At 40.3% G+C, this 18935-nt stretch overlaps 1 protein-coding gene across 2 annotated transcripts; it reads left to right on the forward strand.

The window, feature by feature from the left end:
• The first annotated feature begins 385 nt into the window (after positions 1-385).
• LOC131314889 (uncharacterized) lies at positions 386-16771 on the forward strand. 2 transcript variants are annotated; one of them, XM_058343808.1, is made up of 9 exons: positions 386-639; positions 2284-5428; positions 5531-5605; positions 7879-8031; positions 8339-8502; positions 8588-8735; positions 8913-9035; positions 9812-9899; positions 16277-16771. In XM_058343808.1, exons 2-9 carry the CDS (start codon positions 2534-2536, stop codon positions 16486-16488), a joined length of 3858 nt encoding a protein of 1285 aa, XP_058199791.1. In that variant the 5' UTR covers positions 386-639; positions 2284-2533; the 3' UTR covers positions 16489-16771. The 2 variants fall into 2 exon arrangements, with proteins under 2 accessions (XP_058199791.1, XP_058199792.1); XM_058343809.1 differs by having other exon boundaries at positions 5540-5605.
• The last annotated feature ends 2164 nt before the right edge of the window (positions 16772-18935 follow it).

The following is an 18935-nucleotide window of genomic DNA, read 5'->3' on the forward strand; positions in this document are numbered from 1 at the left end:
TAGCTCAAATAAATTTGGATATAACGTGGATGTTATCTGTTTTTGTTTCCTTATTTCCTTACTTTTATGGGACATGAATAAAAAATATATACATGGTTTATTTTGAATATATGTCACAGTGACACATGGATGGTTGCCCAAATAAGAATCTTGAAATCGATTGGTCAAAATAAAAAATGCAAATTGTCCAACAAAAATTTGAAAATGCAATTCAACAGATCAAGTTTTTCACCTATGGGTAAAATTGAAAAATGCAATTTGCTATTCTATTTCTTGTTATTTTCCAATCAAACAATTGAGATCTCATGATTTAATTCTTACGTAATCGAACGCCCTATTACACGTGGATTACACTTGGGATTATTAATTTCCGATCCCACCCCTTGCTAATTCTGTCTAATCCAACACACATCTGCCTAGAACCCACAACGTAGAGAGAGAGACGAGAGACGAGAGACGACGTCGTGGACGACGATGAAGGATGATCAGATCGCGTAGTTCGTTTGAAGATGGTGATATCGTTCTCCACTCCAAGACCTGAATAGCGTAGTTCGATTGCGGAGAAGAATATCGTGTGGTAGCAAGATCGTGGGAATCTGTTCACCCGTGCTGGATCGCTGCGTCTTCAAGCTTGTAGAGGTAACCATGTTAACTGTTAGATAGTGTATGCAAGGATTTTGAGGTCATGCAACATCATACTTAGGTTTTTCTGTTTTTTTTTTCCTGGGTTTTCGCGTTAAATCTGATTAGGGTTTACAAGAAATTGGGGCTTTTGTGTTTTACGTTTGAAATGGGTTGATGTAGTCAATATGTTGTATGAATTTGTTAGAAATTACGGTTTTGGTTTTACGGCTAAATCTGGACTTAGGATTTATAAAATTTGAGTGCCAAAAGAGTGGATTGGAGAACCTTACCACTGATTCGAGTCCAACCGAAGGCTGTTCGAGCCTTAATCGAGTGATTCGAACACCTAAAGGGCACTGCACTGGTATGGGTCACTGTTCCGAGCTCCAAAATGGCTGAATGGAGGTAACGTCTGACCCAGCCAGCTTCGAGGGTCGCCGGTGATCTTACAGCTCCAGATCAAATGATATAGGATTTCTGGGTGCTGGAAAATTGTTTTTTGAAGGCCCGAATGACAATTTCGAGCATCAAAATGGTCTAATCATTGCTGAAACCTTGATTTGAGTTTGAAAAGGGGCTGGGTCGAGTGTGAACAGTGCCAAAATGGGGGAAAACAGCTCCGAAATGGTCGATTGTGGATTTTGAGGGTCGGCTGAAGAAAAAAGGAGGTAAACGCGAGTTGTCGGTGTCGAAAAGGCCTGTCGGGGATTTCAGAAGCAACAACAGAGGCAAACAAAAGTCCTCGTTGATGGACGAGGATCAACAAGGAAGATTGATATGTCACCTAAGTAGATCAATTGCTCTGATACCATTTGAACTTTGGGGAGAAAGAGAGCCAACCAAAATTAGGTTTCTCTCTCACACTTTGTATTTATATGAAGAATGGTACCGTACAAAACTACCCCTAGGTAACAAACAAATAACTTCAACAGTTTTAGTTTTTACTTGCATACATCTGTGGTATTTGAGCCAAAAGTTTGGTAGTTAGAACCATATATATCTTCTTTAACTGTATTCTATTCAATGATTCAAGTATCTTTTGAAATTGAGAACCAGAAACAAAGCAATGTAACATTGCAAAGCAAAACAGAGGATTATGTTGCTTTAGAAAATATTCAACCAAGAACCAAATGTGTCTCTATCCCTCGTGGAATGTGACAAAAATAAACATGCTCTTCTGCCCCTTTTGCAACGGCAACTGGTTTGTTTTTTCGTTTTCGTCCAAACTTGAAATGCAACCCTGACCAAGAAAAAATGGATCCTTTGCTCAGTTGGGCTCAAACAAGATAATTGTGCGTAACACATGGTCTACCAAAATTTGGGGCCCGTTTTTTGGGTCTAGGGTTGGGGTCCCGAAGTGGAAGGTTCCTCAGCCTCCCCCTAGAGCTCGCTCTGAGTTCTATTTTAAAGAACACTAGCTCTCATATGTATTTTGCTGAATATTTTATGGATAATTCTATATGAAAATATGTTTCAGTACTTAGATAAACAGAAGAAATAGAATACGGAGAGAACTAACAAGAGAGAAGCTCTCTAAAATAATTGCACCCTTATTCAAATTTAGTATAGCTCCCACATCTTAAGGTTTAGCCAATGTTAAATTTAACTTGTATTAATTGATATTAAATCTCTTACATCTTGGATTCATGTTCTTTGCAGTTCCTGTCTTTCTTGGTGAAAGATCATTGATTGCCTGAACAATTGTTTAGCTGGAGTTGTCTGTCAGGATCACTGATTGTAGAAATAAGAGCGAGCTCAATCCTTGTTTCAGAATCCTGGTTGAGAACTTCTATTCTGTCTTTTGTAATAGGTGGTGTACTGAAATCAGCACAGAGTTTGTGCTTATAATGTTTCAGTATGATATCAACTTTATTTCACTTGGGGTGCTTGTACCAGTGTAGTTGGAAAAATGGAGAGAAATACCGGAAAAGGAAATACGGAGCCACATAAGCCCTATGAGCAACTTCAATACGGTTCCGTGGAACCTAGAAATGAGGGACTTGGTTCTGCAAATCAAAGATTTTTTCAGGATCCATCTAATTCCGTTAATACTAATGCGAGACCTCCGGATTTCAATATTCCAGTTGGTGCCCGCCCTGTGCTGAATTTTTCCATTCAGACTGGTGAGGAGTTTGAATTCATGCGGATGAATTCAAGGCAGCAGCACTTCATTCCAAATCCTTCTGATGATTCTAAAACTGCAATTAACTACACAGAGCTGAAGGGGGTATTGGGATTAAGTCATGCGGGTTCTGAAAGCGGATCGGATTTTTCTACCATTTCACCACTGGAAAAGGGCCGTATCCAAGAGTCTGAAAGAAGGGGAACTTTTGTAACTGAAGACAAAGAGAACTACCAATCCATGCAATCAGTACCTCATACCTCATCAAGAAATGAAAGCCGTAAGGGTAGTAGTCATGGTTTTACATCATCAGAACTTGTTTCTGATGGCTCATCAACAAAGGTCAAGATTCTTTGCAGTTTTGGTGGTAAAATCCTGCCGCGTCCCAGTGATGGAAAACTTAGGTATGTCGGAGGTGAAACACGAATCCTTCGAATAAGTAAGGGAATTACTTGGGAGGAACTAATGCAGAAAGCTGTGACCATTTACAATCAAGCCCGCATAATCAAGTATCAGCTTCCTGGAGAGGATCTTGATGCATTAGTATCTGTTTCTTGTGATGAGGACTTACAGAATATGATGGAGGAATGTAATGTGCTTGAAGATGGAGGATCTCAGAAACTCAGGATGTTTCTGTTTTCCAGCAGTGATCTGGATGATTCTCAGATGGATCTGGGCAGTGTCGAGGGTGATTCTGAAATTCAATATGTAGTTGCTGTGAACGGCATGGACCTAGGATCAAGAATGAACTCAATTGGTTTGGGAAGTACTTCAGGAAACAATTTGGATGAGTTATTGAATTTGAATGTGGAAAGGGAGACAGAGCGAGAAGCTGGTAAGCCCGTGGGGGTTGTACCTTCAGCTTTGACTGCTAGAATGCCTTCTACAAATATTTCTGCTCAGCCGGTGGTCCCAACCACTTCTAGCGCATATGAAACCAATTCACAAGCTTACAATAATCAGATGGTGGATCATGCAGGGGAGCTGCATACATTGCCTTCTCTCCACCCTAGTACTGTGCCTTCATCAATCCCGCTGCAATATGGTAATGTTAATTATCCCTCTACCTATGCACCGGTTGTGGAAAATTTAGTTCGGACACCTTTGCCTGGGCAGATGACTGGAAAGGAAGGGCCAGGTCAGCGACCTGTAGAAAAATTGCCTAGTTCAACAAAGGAGGAGAAAGTGAAAAGAGATAGCCTAGTTGAACTTGAGAAAAATCGTACTCTAGAGAAGGAAGTGCTTGTGAAAGAGGCAAAAATTCAAAGAGACAGCTCATTCCAGAAAATGGGTGAACCGGGAAAGACATCGACTTTGGAAAAGGAATACACTGTCTCTTCGCATCCACATGACAGTTCTGTTCCAAAAATTACCGCTAACATGGGAGCGTTCTTGTTGCCTGCTGAAAATCACAAGAAGCACGATGATTCCGTACGTAATGCGTTTTCCTCCGGAGCTATAAATGAAGAGAACTCAAACAAGTCTGACAATAATGACCACTTTAATGCATCTGGAAAACCTTTTGCTCCCGGATATGGAGAATTCAGGGTTGATTCTGCTGAGTTAAGCCATCTTGAACAGCAGGTGCTTCCTCAGAGAGTTTTTCATTCTGAGAGGATACCTAGGGAGCAGGCGGAATTGAATCGTTTGTCAAAATCTGATGATTCTTTTGATCCTCAGGTTCTTTTGAGTCATGCACGTTCTGATCTGTCACAGCAGATTGTAGAATCAGAGGATAAGTTGAATGATAGGACTATAGCTTCCCAATTGGAGCAGTCTGTTTCATCTCTGAAACCGCCATTTATGAATCGAACTGTGGAAGATAGACCCACACAATCTCACAAGTATCATGAGGCAGCAGGTTATGGTGACAAAATAAGTTCAACGATTCCTGAAGAGGGTTCTGAGTCGAAGTTTCAGAATCCTGGGTTAAAGCCTTTATTGCATACACCAGTTAATGGCCACGAAAGTGCTCGAGTTGTGAATAGCTACCTATATCCGTCTGATATTGACAAAGAAACATCTGCAATTAAAAACCTGGTTGTAAGTCGCGCACCTTCTGGTAAACTCCTCGAAAATTCTGCTTCTAGGTCACAAGTGTCTCATAGGGGTGATGCTGAATCATTTGCTCAGGGAGATAACCCAGTTAGAGCTCCATCTCTAGTGGAATCCGCTAGTATTGGTACTCCAGAGCAGGGGGATATCCTTATTGATATCAACGACCGGTTTCCACCTGATTTCTTGTCTGATGTTTTCTCCAAGGCTAGAAATGCTGAGGATGATGTTGGAATCAATCCGCTGCATGGTGATGGAACTGGCTTGAGCTTGAACATGGAGAACCATGAGCCTAAGCGTTGGTCATTCTTCCAAAAGCTGGTCCAAAGTGATTTTCACAGGAAAGATGTTTCCCTTATGGATCAAGATCACCTTGGTTCCTCACTGACAAATAAAGAAAATGGAGCTCCTATAGATTATAGTTTTCCACCTTTGAGAAATGAAGGAGCTGCCTTGGGTCGAATGGATGCCCATGTTGATTATGAGGCTAATTTTCAGCCTCCGTCATCTAGTGCAGTTGGGCCTACCAGCATGACTCTGCATCCAGAAAACAGTCAGTTTAGTGGCAATCAAAGCTCACAGTTCGAGGGTTTGGTTAACCCCAAATCACCAGAATCTGATATTAAGGTGTGCTATTTATCAGCATTAATAATTTTCTCCTATATAGTATACACTTTCGTCAAATTGCAGGTGCTCTTCTACTATCTAATGTATTTTTCTTGTTTTTAGGATGGGAAGGTAGAGGTGCCTCAAGCTCCCCTTGTAGATCTTTCTCCGGACGAAGTTGATCTCAGTACCTTGCAGGTATGTACTTATCCAAAATGAGGAAAAAGGGGTTACGATGGCATTCACAGCAGCTATTATTTGCTGAGTTTTTCTTTTTCCGTTCTGGTGAAATATCTTTTACCTTGATTCCTCTAATAGTATCTATTTCCTTTTTTATTTTTCTTTGGGTAGTAAACAGACAAGATAAAAAAAAAAGGGAGAAGACAGAATTTTGTTGTTACTTAATTTTGCTCACTTGTCAGACTATTGCTGTCACCAATGAATGTGCCAACACCGGTGTAATTTCTGACTAGTACCTTCTTTCAATTGATGGAGTTTGGAGCTGCTACAACCACGTCTGTTGTCGTCACTGTAAAAGCCGAAAACATTTTGAGTTTCGTGCACAACTATTTGGACTTTTTTTAGCCTAGTATCACCTTAGCCTCCACCGTAACTGTAATTGTTGCATCTTGACTGCTACTTCCATTTTCTCCACATCAATGCTTCTGTTTTATCACCGCAAATGCAACTACTCCCTACCACTATACTCTCTTTTGCAGCTGCAATGGCCACCATTCTGGAAAACCACCTTTATTTAATACCACCACAAAATGCGCATGCTCATGTTTCTTTTCTATGTTTTCTAACATATTTCTTTGTGCTACTCAACCAAAGTTGCTTGGTTGCCCTATTCTTTTCTTTTTTTTATATATAAATATGAATAGAAGAGTTCTTCGCTTTTCTTGTTCGTCAGGCATACTTTGCAAAAGTGTTAATTGACAGTGCTCGACTCACAATTGTTGTTGAACTATTTCTGCTTGGATTCTAAGAGTTTGTGTTGTGTATTCTACGCTATGCCTGTGTGATTCCTGCTTTCTTGCAGCAAATTAAACCTGACTGGTTGTGTTTGAGAGAGGGAGTAATCTCATTGATGAAAGAATCTCTTCATCTCTAGATTATAAGAAGTATGAAATCACCAACTGTCCCAAAAGCTTAACCTAGTAGGAAATGGTTACCAACAGTATATATCAAACCAAAACTCAGCCTCTTGTGCAACCCGTTTGGCACGTGGAGAGATAAACAGATTGACTTGAAAAAGGTGTGGGAAAGATAGACAGAACAACACTCATACCAATAGCCTAAGCTGGTAAGAAATAAGCCCAAAAATTCATATCAAGCTAACAAGAAGCATTTCAGGAGAATATTACTTGTCTCTCCTTTGAAAAATGTGTGCCTTTTTTGAGTAGGCCAGGCAGTGTGTCGATGATCTCCTAGGTTCCCTTGGATAGAAAAGGTGAAATGAGACTTTCACTTTGCAAATTCCAGTGCAAGCCTCTTTCGTTTCTTGATTCGGGTGCAGTAAATGAGGAAGCCTGAATCATACATTGTCAGAACAAAGCATCTATTTGTACTTTCACAGATAACCATTTCTATCTTTTTCCTGCTTGTGGATGTATCCACCTTCTTACTCTTCTGTTAAGCCTCATCTTATGTTGATGTCGTTAGTCTCACCCTGTGAAGAAAAGTCAGACAAGGGGCAGGACATGGACCTGATTGGGAACCGTCGGTTCGAATCCGACCGGTGCCTACAGCACCGTTCCACCCTTCATATTTGTACATGCTTAGTGGATAGAACAGGGGCCCTGAAATTGGATCAAAGCTTCAAAGCTGAGAATTGTTGGAATGAGACTTTCATTTTGCAAATTCCAGTTTCATTCATTTATACCTGCTGGCATATCCCGTAGATTCAGAGCTATCCATATAAGCAGCATGGCCCTTTAGGGGTGTATTCTGCTTTCCCGTCAGTCAAAATTAAGTGTTGGATACTTGGGGAGCAATGAATGAGACTCGGTTCGCTTGTTTCTTTAGGACTCACCGTCCATCCAATCTGCTTACATCCCTGTGCTTCTCTCTTCGTGGCGCGATCCTTAAGAATACTATGAGAAGATAGTTGCTTCTGCGTTTCATGACTCATTCCTACGAAGTGTATAGGAGATGCATCATATGTGGGGTGGTTTATGGATGCGTGTTAGGCATAGTGAGAATTTTTTGAGAACTTCATTGCTGTTCAGAAATGGAATTTTATTTCATCCACTTTCATAGAAATATTTTTCCTGGAATTCCCAAACTCTATTTCTTAGTATTATCTATCGTTCGTCACTAGCCCATTGTTGGAACTGGAAGTTCTAACGTGCTCTCCGTAGTCATTTTGTGGATCATGTGGTGACCTGTTAATGGATTTCAGTCAATTATAGAGGCTGCTTAATTAATTTGGTCACTTGGCTAATTCTCAAATCCTGTTGCTGAAGCAGATCATCAAGAATGAGGATCTTGAAGAGTTGAGAGAATTGGGTTCTGGGACTTTTGGGACTGTCTATCATGGAAAATGGAGGGGAACAGACGTTGCTATTAAACGGATAAAGAAAAGCTGTTTTACAGGGCGTTCATCTGAGCAAGAGAGACTGGTGAGCTTCTTTGCACTCATTGTACACATGTTTTGTGTCCTGTTTACTTGATGGATAAAACAGATTTGCAAAACCAGCACAGTGTTACTCGTGAAACCTACATTATCAGTTGCAGTTTTACTGCAAACTCGGTTGACTACAAATTTGCGGGGATGAATAGTGCTTCAGATCCGGTATATTGGGAATTGGATTTGGGCTAGTTCTTTGCAAGTTCTTATGTTATCTGAACCTTCTTTTATTGCGGAGGATTGAGATTTTTATGCCAATTCTTTTACTTCCACATTTGATAGCTGGCATATATCTGCAGGCGGCAGAGTTCTGGCATGAAGCTGATATTCTCTCAAAGCTTCACCATCCCAATGTGGTCGCATTTTATGGGGTGGTGCAGGATGGACCAGGAGGAACTCTTGCCACTGTAACAGAATACATGGTGAACGGCTCTCTTAGACATGTTTTAGTTAGCAAGGATAGGTAATGTCTTACTCTTTAAATACCTTAAACCTGCTGTTGGAAGCGCTCTTTCTTTCATTTTCTTTGTCCCTTAATAATTGTGCAGACAGCTTGATCGTCGCAAGCGGCTCATAATTGCAATGGATGCGGCATTTGGAATGGAGTATTTACATTCAAAGAATATCGTGCATTTTGATTTGAAATGTGATAACCTCCTGGTTAACTTGAAAGATCCTTCACGGCCCATTTGCAAGGTAACGATGCATTGGTTTTACACTTTTTGATATTTTAATCTATTCTACGTTTTAACAAGGTTTTGGCTAAGAGTTGGTGAAAAATTGGTCTTGTTTGGTGGTGTGATAGGGCCAAGATGTTTTCATGATTTCTGATTCCAAATCCACAAACTGCTACCTAATACATTGTTTGTCCAGGTTGGTGATTTTGGTTTGTCAAAAATTAAAAGGAATACATTGGTTACCGGGGGTGTTAGGGGAACCCTTCCATGGATGGCTCCAGAGCTGTTAAATGGTAGCAGCAGTAAGGTTTCTGAAAAGGTAAGGTCTCACGAGTCATCTTCTTGAGACTTATCTGTCTCAAACCATGTCGGAAAATGAATTCCTGATTGTTGAGTAGAGTTTTTTTTTTTTTTTTTTTGCAGCCTTGAGTTTTGTTTTGATGAACCTTAATTCAAGAGAAGAAATTTATTTAACATTTAACATGATAGTTTCCCAGTCTTAAATGTTACTCCCTCTGTCCCACTTTAAATGTCTCCTACCGGAGTCCGTGGAAGTTCAAACCCCCCATAAACATATTTTTATTTTCTTATACCAAATTAAAGTGCTCATTAAGTACTTTAATTTGGTTTAAGAAAATAAAATAAAATGTAGAAATATGTTTTTTTGGGCTTGAAAATGCACGGATTCCGCATGGAACATTTAAAGTGGGACGGAGGGTGTATTAACAATAAACATTGGTGAATCAAATGGTTCCCTATTAAATTGTTTCATCCAGATTTCTTATAGGGTGTATCTGGGGTGTTGATATGTGGAGGGAAAATAAATGGTAGGAGCAAAGAGAGGAAATTTTTTGCATATGTTGATTACCTTTTCTACTCGGTAGATCTTTTCATACATCCAAGATCCAAACACGGCATTGGTGTGCACTTACAAATGTTTTCATTAGTTGGCCAATTGATTATCTCTGAATGTAGAAGCAATTATACGAGAGACAAGAGAGCAACAATTATGAGTTCTTAGAAGAAAGACAAAAAGGAAAAGATACTAGAGATGCTCCTTTAAAGTATATGACACCAACTTTTTTGGTGGTGCAGGTTGATGTGTTCTCCTTTGGTATTGTCCTATGGGAGATTCTCACTGGTGAGGAGCCTTATGCAAATATGCATTATGGAGCGATCATAGGTATGTTCATTTGCTCTCTTCTGCCCCCTTCTTTCCCGTTCCTCTTCTCTTTTTCTCCATATGTCTACTCAATTAGAAGGGCATAGGTGCTTGAGTCCATGCTCAATTGATTCTCCTTATTTTCTTAAACTTCGAAGAAACGTCATTCAATCTACTTTTGCTTTGTATGGAAGATAGCAAGGAGAGTTTAATAGTTTATACCTGCAAAAAATCAATATGGAGTTCGCAATGGCCAATTATTCTGTTAGGAAAAAAATACTTACTAGATAATTACAATGAGTTTTGGTTTCTCCCGATCTCAACTTCCAACATGATTCTTTATCTTTGAACCAAGACTTGTGTGAAATCCATCTTGATCTTGCTTATTTAGAATAAAAAGTTTGAAAGGAAGAGGCATCCTAATGAATTCCATAGCGAAGGTAGGTCACCTTATTGATTGCAGTTGTGCATTGGCAACCATCATTGTTGTTATTGGTTGGAATCACATGCCACATCTACTGTAGACATTTCGATGGTTAGCCTGAGTGAACAACAATACTGATAGATTCCAGACAAAGAGAGATTTTATTGCAAATACAAAAGCGAGCATTGTGAGTTTTCCAAGGAGAAAGTGAAAAAGCGAGCAATAGTGTGAGTCTTTGTGAAGAAGTCTACCATTAAGGATGGAACGAAAGGGAGGTCAATAGTGCCCAATTGAAGATTGGTGACGATGAACTGACACTCAATCTCAATATGCTTTATAAGCTCATGAAGACAGAATTATAGGCAAACTGAATAGCACCCTTGTTGTCACAGTAAAGACGGGTGAGATAGTCAAGGAAAATACACACAGACAAGAGCCAACGAAGCCAAACAATTTTTGTTGTAGATGGGACATAGCACAATTTTCAGCTTCAGCAGTGGAACGAGTTGTATTTGTTTCTTTTTTTTCCAAGAAATGAGAGAATTACCTAGAAAAACACAAAAACCAGAGGTGGATTCCCGATCAGTAAGGTCACCAACCCAATCAGCATCAGCACAAGCCCGAAGAGTCAAACTAGAAGTAGAGGAGAGCAATAAACGCTGATAGATAGTGCAATGAACATAGCGCAAAATACGAAGCAAGGCGACCCAATGGGTAGAACGAGGGGTAGACACAAATTGGCTAATTGTGTGAACTGCATAGGCATTGTCTAGACTAGTTACTGTAAGGTACACCAAACAACCAACCAATTCGCGATACTCTGTACGATTGTCAAGGAGAACACCATCAGAAGGCAAGAACTAGGCATGCAATTCAAGAGGAGTATCGACAACCTTGTCTTCAGTGAGATGAGTACGATGGAGTATATCAGTGACATTTCATCGGCGATAACAATATCCCTTGGGGGAGAAAGCCACCTTGATACCTACAAAATAGCAAAGAGGACCCAAATCTTTAATTTCAAACTTGCGGAAGAGATGAGACTTCACCTCTTGAATGGCTGTAGAATCATATCCTGTAATAATCATGTCATCTACATATAACAAGAGAAGAACTAGCCCAGCAAAAGTCTGACGGAGAAAAAGAGCTGAGACATGAGTACTCTGTTGAAACCCAATCTGTAGAGCTATAGAATGACTCCCCTGATACAAAGCACAGGGAGACTATTCAAGACCAAAGAGAGCATGTCGGAGACAACAAACAAGACTGAAGGGTGAGAAAGGCCCGGAGAAGGGCACATAGACACTTCTTCAGACATATGTCCATTAAGAAATGCATTCTTGACGTAGAGAGACCACGACGCTCCTTGGTCATCTAAGCAATAGAAGCAAAGGTCACCTAGTATCAATTCCATATTCTTGAGTAAAACGCTTGGCAATGTGTCGAGCTTCATAGCATTCCAAAGAACCATCAGAATGACTTTTAACCTTGTAGACCAATTTGCAACCAATGATATTTTTACCAACCGGTAGAGACACTAAATCCCAGGTTTGAGTGTTAGCAAGAGCAGTGAGCTCATCATTCATGCCATTGGGATCATTACAAGCTTCTTTATATGACTTGGGGTTCAACATGAGTACGGATACGAGAGAAAGGTGTTATAGGTATTAGTAAAGCAAGTAATAGTAAAACCAAGTCTTACACTGGACGACGTTCACGAGGAAGATACTGGGGATCAGAAGGAACGCAGTCTCCAAAGAGACAGGTTGAGGGGCGGTAAAGCAGGAAGGCTGTGCCGGAGAAGCTGCATTGCGAAGAGAGATGCATATGGAAATGGCGGAAGGAGTGTAGATCGAGGAGCAGAGGACTCTGTGGGAAGGTCAGATACTTTGAGAGTAGAAATGTTCTCCTCAGTGGACACATCAGACGGAAATGGATCACTATGAATCAAGTCATCCTTAGCTATAGATGCAGTTTTGGGAGGAAGAGAGAAAAAGGGCAAGCGCTTAACATGCCTAGACCCATACAACTTCTTTGTCAAAGGGTCATAACATTGATAGCCCTTCTGATTGATAACATACCTACATAGAGGACACAATAAGCACTAAGCTTAGTGTGGTCCCTTTTTGGAAGGACAAAGCAAGCTGAACCAAAAACATGCAGGAACTTGGCCATTAAGACGCTCGTAGGACAAGCACCAGCGAGAAGAGGTGAAGGCATCCGATTCTAGAGATAAGCTACAATGAGCACAGCTTCTCCCTAGAACACGGAAGGAACAGAGGAAGAAAGAAGAAGAGACCTAGTAATGTCAAGGAGATTACAGCGTTTTCTTTGGCGACTGTTTTGGGCAGGAGTATTTGAACATGAGTATTGGTGAATAGTCTCATGAGTGTTTAAAAAGTCTATAAACTTTGAAAGAAACTATTCCCCACCCAAATCAGAACGACGAACCATTGAATGAATAGTAAAATAGATTTATGTGTCATCAAATAAGCCCGTGTATACCGACTAATAATCAACAAAAGAGACATAATACATAGAATCATCCTTTGTTGCAATTGGAGAAGGACCCCACAATTTAGTATGAACATTTTGAAAATGAGAAGTAGAATAGAATTACTTTTAGTGAAAGGCAAAGGTGACATTGTTGCAAACTTACAATCGATGAACTCCGAAATGTCACTAACAGAAATTTTAGCCAAAAGACTTGACTGACTCACTAGATAGATTCCCTAATCTAGAATGCCAAAGAAGAAAGAGGATTTCTCATCCAAACAAAATGATGATAGCAGTGGAACTAGACTCCATAGGAATTTGGACGCTCTCCTAAGTCTAGAGATCATCAACTTTATGGCCGGCTCAAATTTGCTTGTTGGATGCCTGGTCCTGTACAATACAACCAGTAGAAGAGAATAAATGTTAAAACCAGAATCGGACAATTTACTTGTGGAAATAAGGCTAAAAGATAGTTGAGGCACATAGAAGACATTAGGGGTGGATGGTAAAGGGGATGAAGTAGGGAGAATAGAACCAGAGCATAAACAACATTCGTAGGGGATCCGTTTGCAGTGACAACTAATGGGGAAGTAGGGGAAACACAATTACTAAGCAGAGAAAGATTAGGAGTCATAAGATGGGAAGAACCGGGATAAAAAATTCATGGGGTGGTTAAGATATTTGTGGTAAAGAACCATGCAAACCTGATTGAGTGATAGGCATGGAAGAAGCTTGTTGAGGACCCCTTTTGGAGAAAGCCATGAAAGCCTGAAATTGGTCAAATGAGAAGGAAGATGGAACACTACTAGTAGTAGAAACTGAAGGGGTTGCCCGCGGATGATGGAGTTGCTGTGATGGTCGAGAAAATGACAGAGCATCCAAATGGGAATAGTTGCGTTTGTGCTGTACAAGCTTAGGAGGCGCATTCTTCCAATGACCTTTCTGATGGCAAAAGCTGCATTCAGCTATTGCAACTCGTGGCTTAGACTTGCCAGTGACATGAATCAGATGGTTGAGTAGGCAAAAGAGGAGCCAAATACCGACTAGGTGGAACAAATGGATTCACAAAGACTGACTGAGTGAGAGATGCAACATAAGATACTTCAAACCTAGCTTGTTTGTCCATGATGAAAACTGAATAAAAGAGAGAACTATGTAAAATTGTGCCAAAATTGGTTGCTAAATAGGTGCCAAACAGTTCCCAACTGCTGCCAAACAGTGCAAAATAGTACCCAAATACTGCAAAACAGCACCCAAACAGTTTGAAATAGTGCCAAAAAATTCCCGAACAATGAAAAAACAACACGAAAAACGGGGCCCAGTGCTGAACAGTGTGATCCAGTACTGACCAGTGCTAAACTGGAGGTTCTGAGCAATCTACTTTACAAATAAAAAAAGGTCACCGGAGATGCTATGGAGGTCACCAGAGGTAATAGGTTGTCCGATGATGTTAATCAGGCATCAGAGGAAAAATATGATTATGCTATTTACAGAAATCAGTCCAAAACAGCCACTAACACCAGACGTAATAGGTTGTCCGACGATGTATACCAAACGTCGGAGGGAAAATATGATTATGCTATTTACAGAAATCAGTCCAAAACAGCCACTAATCAACAGATCAGAGAGTTTCCAGAACAACCAAGAGTCGTCGGTGGCTGGAAAGTAGTTGCCGACAGTCGTCGAGGGTGGAGGGGCTTTCGCCGGAAGTCATTGGAGGTAGGAGAAGCTCTAGCGATGATCTGAGTCACGAATTAGGGTCTAATATAATAAAAAAAAAGCGACTCTATAACAGATCAGGGGTTTTCCAAAAGATTCCTAGGGTTTAGAGCTTTGCCGGTGGCCGGAGGTACAGGTAGAGATTGATAAAGAAGAGAACAAATGGGAGAGAGCCAAACTCAGTCCTGCGATGTTATTGTTCGAGAGAGATGTGATGTAGAGAGAGAGAAGAGATGCAAAGGACTGCTTTCCGGGGATTGCTACCGTGCAAATCCGGCTACGGCAGCCAGTGCTATTCCCTTCTTTCAACCAGCTCTGATACCACGATAGATTCCAAACAGAGATATTGTATTGCAAAGATAAAAATAATACAATGATAAGAAGGTTTCTTTGCGATATTCTTATTAAACTTATGCAACCCCTAACGTGATAAAAAAAACTAAGCTACCCTTGCAGTGAAAACGATAAAAAGATAACCCCAACATATTAACCCTAACACATATTTGACAAATACAACATGTTAATTAGTTCTTATAAAGTCTGTAAACTTCTTGCAAAAACATATGGCAGATAGAAGCCTCTTCAGTCACTAAACTTAGAAATAAGGAAATGTAGACTGTTATATGACTTGGCAAGTGTTGGACAGTAACCAAGAAAACAAATTTGGGAGAGGATTAACCCGAAGGGGGTTGTCATAGTGGTTATTCGACTTGCCTCGGCAGGGCTTACCACCCCAAGGCCGTAGGCTCGATTTTCCTCGACAGTGATTTGTCCTCTGGGCCGCCTCACCTTACGCAAACGCGTGAAAACGACTGTGTGAGGGGCTGAAGAGATTAGTCTGGTTTATTGGAACACTCATTGGAACACCTTCATTACTAAAAAAGAAGGGGGGAAATGATAATGTCAAAAACAGTTTTTTGTTAGTGTCAAAACTGTTGTGCATATTAGTCTTGTACTTTGCACATAGTACAAGCCTTTTATGCACAACAGTTTTGTTATTAACAAAAACAGTTTTGGTATTAACTTATCAAAAAAAAAAAAACAGTTTTGCTATTAGCACCACTCGAAAACAAATGGACGAGGATTGACAAAAGGACTTATTACAATACGTTATGTGTGAGAATTTCAAGGTTAGAAATCAGAAAGCAACAGAGCAAAGCTGTAAAGAAATGGAAAATCAAAGGAAGCAGAAACAGAGCCCCAGAAACAGATACTTGCCATTTGACGATGCTATCTTTTATTATTTTACATCTTCAGTAAGAGGATAGCACAAGTTCATTTTTATTTATGGCAACATAATGTACCTTTGACAAGTAAGTCAAGAAAAGGCCGGTGGCTATGAGACCTGGTTAATACTATCACTCCCGTAAATGAAGCAATTTTCATTAGATTGTGAGGGGAGCAGTATTGTTTTTTAGATAACCCGCACAATCACATGCATATGCACAGACAGATGCACATGTCTTCTATCGTTATGCTTGAAGTAGAGGCTGTAATATCGCATCACTATGCCAAAGAATCCTCCTTCCACTACCTCCTGGAGTGGGAAAAATATCTTGTATGATGATTACGAAATACAATGTGTGTGACCAACAAATGAAAAGACTCTATTGAAAGGGGCACCCAATGATATCGTGGTCCCTACCGTTGTCATTCCAGTGGGTTGTGACCACTTTGTGGTATCACCGATGTACGCAATATATTTTTATGCAATGGGGCCTGATTCATATTGTTTGATTACTTGTGTCTTTGGTTTCAGGGGGTATTGTAAATAACACACTGAGGCCACCCGTGCCTGTTTACTGTGACCATGAATGGAAATTGCTTATGGAGCAGTGTTGGGCCCCCGATCCTTTTGTACGTCCATCGTTTACAGAAATTGCCGGACGGTTACGTCTGATGTCAGCTATGTGCCAAACAAAACCACAGGGCCATCCATCCGGCGCAAAACCAGGTATCCAAGTAGTGTAGTTGGGTGCTCCGCCAAGGAATGTTGCTTTTCAAATGTATTATGAGCTATAATAGGAAGTTATCGATCACATTATACTGGTAAAGGTGGTTTGTACAATATGCGTTGGGAGAATGGGCTCCCTTTGAAACTGAGGTTATACGTCGTTGGTTTGGGATTGTCAATGAGGAGTATATATATATTTTATTGTGTAAAAGCTGAAGAAATTATTACTGTGTGTAAAGCTATTATTTGTATCTGTTGAAAATATCAAATACAAGTCTGGAACCTTGGTCCTTCCCACAATTGGTACTATTTTTTAATGCATATAAACCTAAGCCATGGTTTATACCATGCAAATACATAGGTTTGTTGCATCTCTCTCTCTCTCTCTCTCTCTCTCTCTCTCTGTGTGTGTGTGCGTGCGCGAGTTCAGATACAAGTTTGGGTCCCTTTTTCTCGAGTGAAATTTAGATGAAAGAAGAAAAAGTGATCTGTTTGTTGTGATCGGAGTTAAATTTGAAACTTCCTCATCTTAAAGAGAGATAATGGAGGCTAGTTGACAGTGCATTTTTGTTGGACACGAGAAGGCTGCATGAGCAATTTATGTAAATTGCCACACGCTGATCATGGTACCATGAGGCAAGCCTGCCTCACTTTTTTTTTCCTCTTTCATTATATGCACCATCTTAGAGCATCCCCAATGGGGATGTAAAATCAGGTGCTATAGTTATAATACAATCCAGATGTGAAAAAAATTGCTCCAATGGGGATGTAAAATAGCAATTTCGGAGATGGAAAATAGCACAAATGGAAAGGGAGATGTATATTTACATCTCCTTTTGGCTGCAGCTATAAATTACAGGTCATCAAACATCATCCAATCCAACTGAAATACCAGAAAAAATGGACAACCGGAGTTACCTGTTATCGCTGGAAACTTGGCTAGAATTTGTTCCTCATCGCTGGTTTCTGCATATCTTCGCCGGAGTGACCAAAAATTGCCGGAATCCAATGAGAGAGAGAGAGAGAGAGGTGAGAGAGGAAGAGAGAGGGATCTCGCCGATGAGAGACAAAGATATCAACGGAACAGTCGGTGATCATCTCCTCTAGGGTTTCAGTCGCTCCCTTAACGGGAGAAAGAGAGATCAACGGCAGAGAGAAAGAGAGAGCGGGGGGTTTCATCTCCTCTGGTTCGTAGAGGGAGGGAGGGAGGGTGGGGGGTTTCACTGATTTCGTTCGTAGACAGAGTGAGAGAGAGTAAAGTTTTTTTTTTTTTTTTAAAGATAGGGAGAGTAAAGTTGAGTTGTTGATATGGACAGGACTGTGGTTTGAGCCGACCGTTGATCATCAGCCCAACTGATCTTTTGCCCATTGATCAACGGATCAATTCAGCAACGGGCTTTTTATTTTTCATACCTATAAATGGGTGTTTTTAACAAGATTTCCACAACAAAAAATTTCTCCATTCTCTACAAACATCCTCCAAAAAAAATAGTGTGTCAACTATGGCAGAGGAAAGTTGTAGTGCGAGAGGAAAATCGTTCACCTCTGATCAAGATGAAGCAATTCGGAATAATTTTTTTTTTTTAAGTCCTCAATTATCGGATACCAAAATTATTTTTCAACGGAAGTACTTGAATTAGGGTTAAGAAAGTTGAGGAAAATTAAGGAGGAGGAAAAGTTAGTTAATTATCCATCATTTTTTACATCTCACAATTAGATAGGGGTAGGTTCTATTTTATATCCAACTAATTTTTAACCACTTTTTACATCTAAAATAATTATCCATCCCCTTCTAAAATACATCCCCATTGGGGATGTGCTCTTATTGGAGGGTAATTTGCTCATCCTCCGAGAATCGGGAAGATCCTTTTTTTCATCATCCGGCTCAAGATAGAATCAAAAGAAATTATTTATAAACTATTCATTTTCTCATGAATGATCAGTTGTTTCAATTGATCGTGTTCTTTCATTTTAACTACTGCATTATATTTTATCAAATTGATTTCTACATATTAGTTTTGTCCTTTTTTTGTGTGTGCCAATATTGTATAGTTAGCCGGAGTAGCGGGATGTGTTAGGTTAGCACTAGGGGGTGCAGGGACTGTCCATTGCCCTGATCCCAAATCTGCCCACGCGCACGAACCTCCCAAATCTGCCCACGCGCACGAACCTCCCCCTCCTGTAAGGAGGGGAGGGGAGGGTAAGAACCAACGGCACAAGGCAGCCGTTCTTAGTTTGTCCTTTATTAGTCCAGGGAACAATATATAATTGCTGGGTTACGGGGTCATTCAAATTGATCTTTTATATGCCTCTGCCTCTACTTAACGATTTCTGTGACCATAGGGTCATAGGGTGTTTGGATGTTGGATTTGTGAAAGAAAGGAAACGGAAAGAAGAAATGTATGAAAATTAAATTACGGTAAGAAGCTACTCTCTTTTTGTTTTGATTTTCACATTTGGAAAG

The sequence above is a fragment of the Rhododendron vialii genome, chromosome 13a, assembly GCF_030253575.1.
Source record: "Rhododendron vialii isolate Sample 1 chromosome 13a, ASM3025357v1".
Classification (NCBI taxonomy): domain Eukaryota; kingdom Viridiplantae; phylum Streptophyta; class Magnoliopsida; order Ericales; family Ericaceae; genus Rhododendron; species Rhododendron vialii.

What these genes read in the sequence shown, in the direction of transcription:
- LOC131314889 (XM_058343808.1), top strand. Translation starts at nt 2,534, where the DNA reads ATGGAGAGAAATACCGGAAAAGGAAATACGGAGCCACATAAGCCCTAT. An exon ending in CACCAGAATCTGATATTAAG is followed by an intron (nt 5,429 to 5,530) that starts GTGTGCTATTTA and finishes TCTTGTTTTTAG; the next exon opens with GATGGGAAGGTAGAGGTGCC. An exon ending in TTGATCTCAGTACCTTGCAG is followed by an intron (nt 5,606 to 7,878) that starts GTATGTACTTAT and finishes TTGCTGAAGCAG; the next exon opens with ATCATCAAGAATGAGGATCT.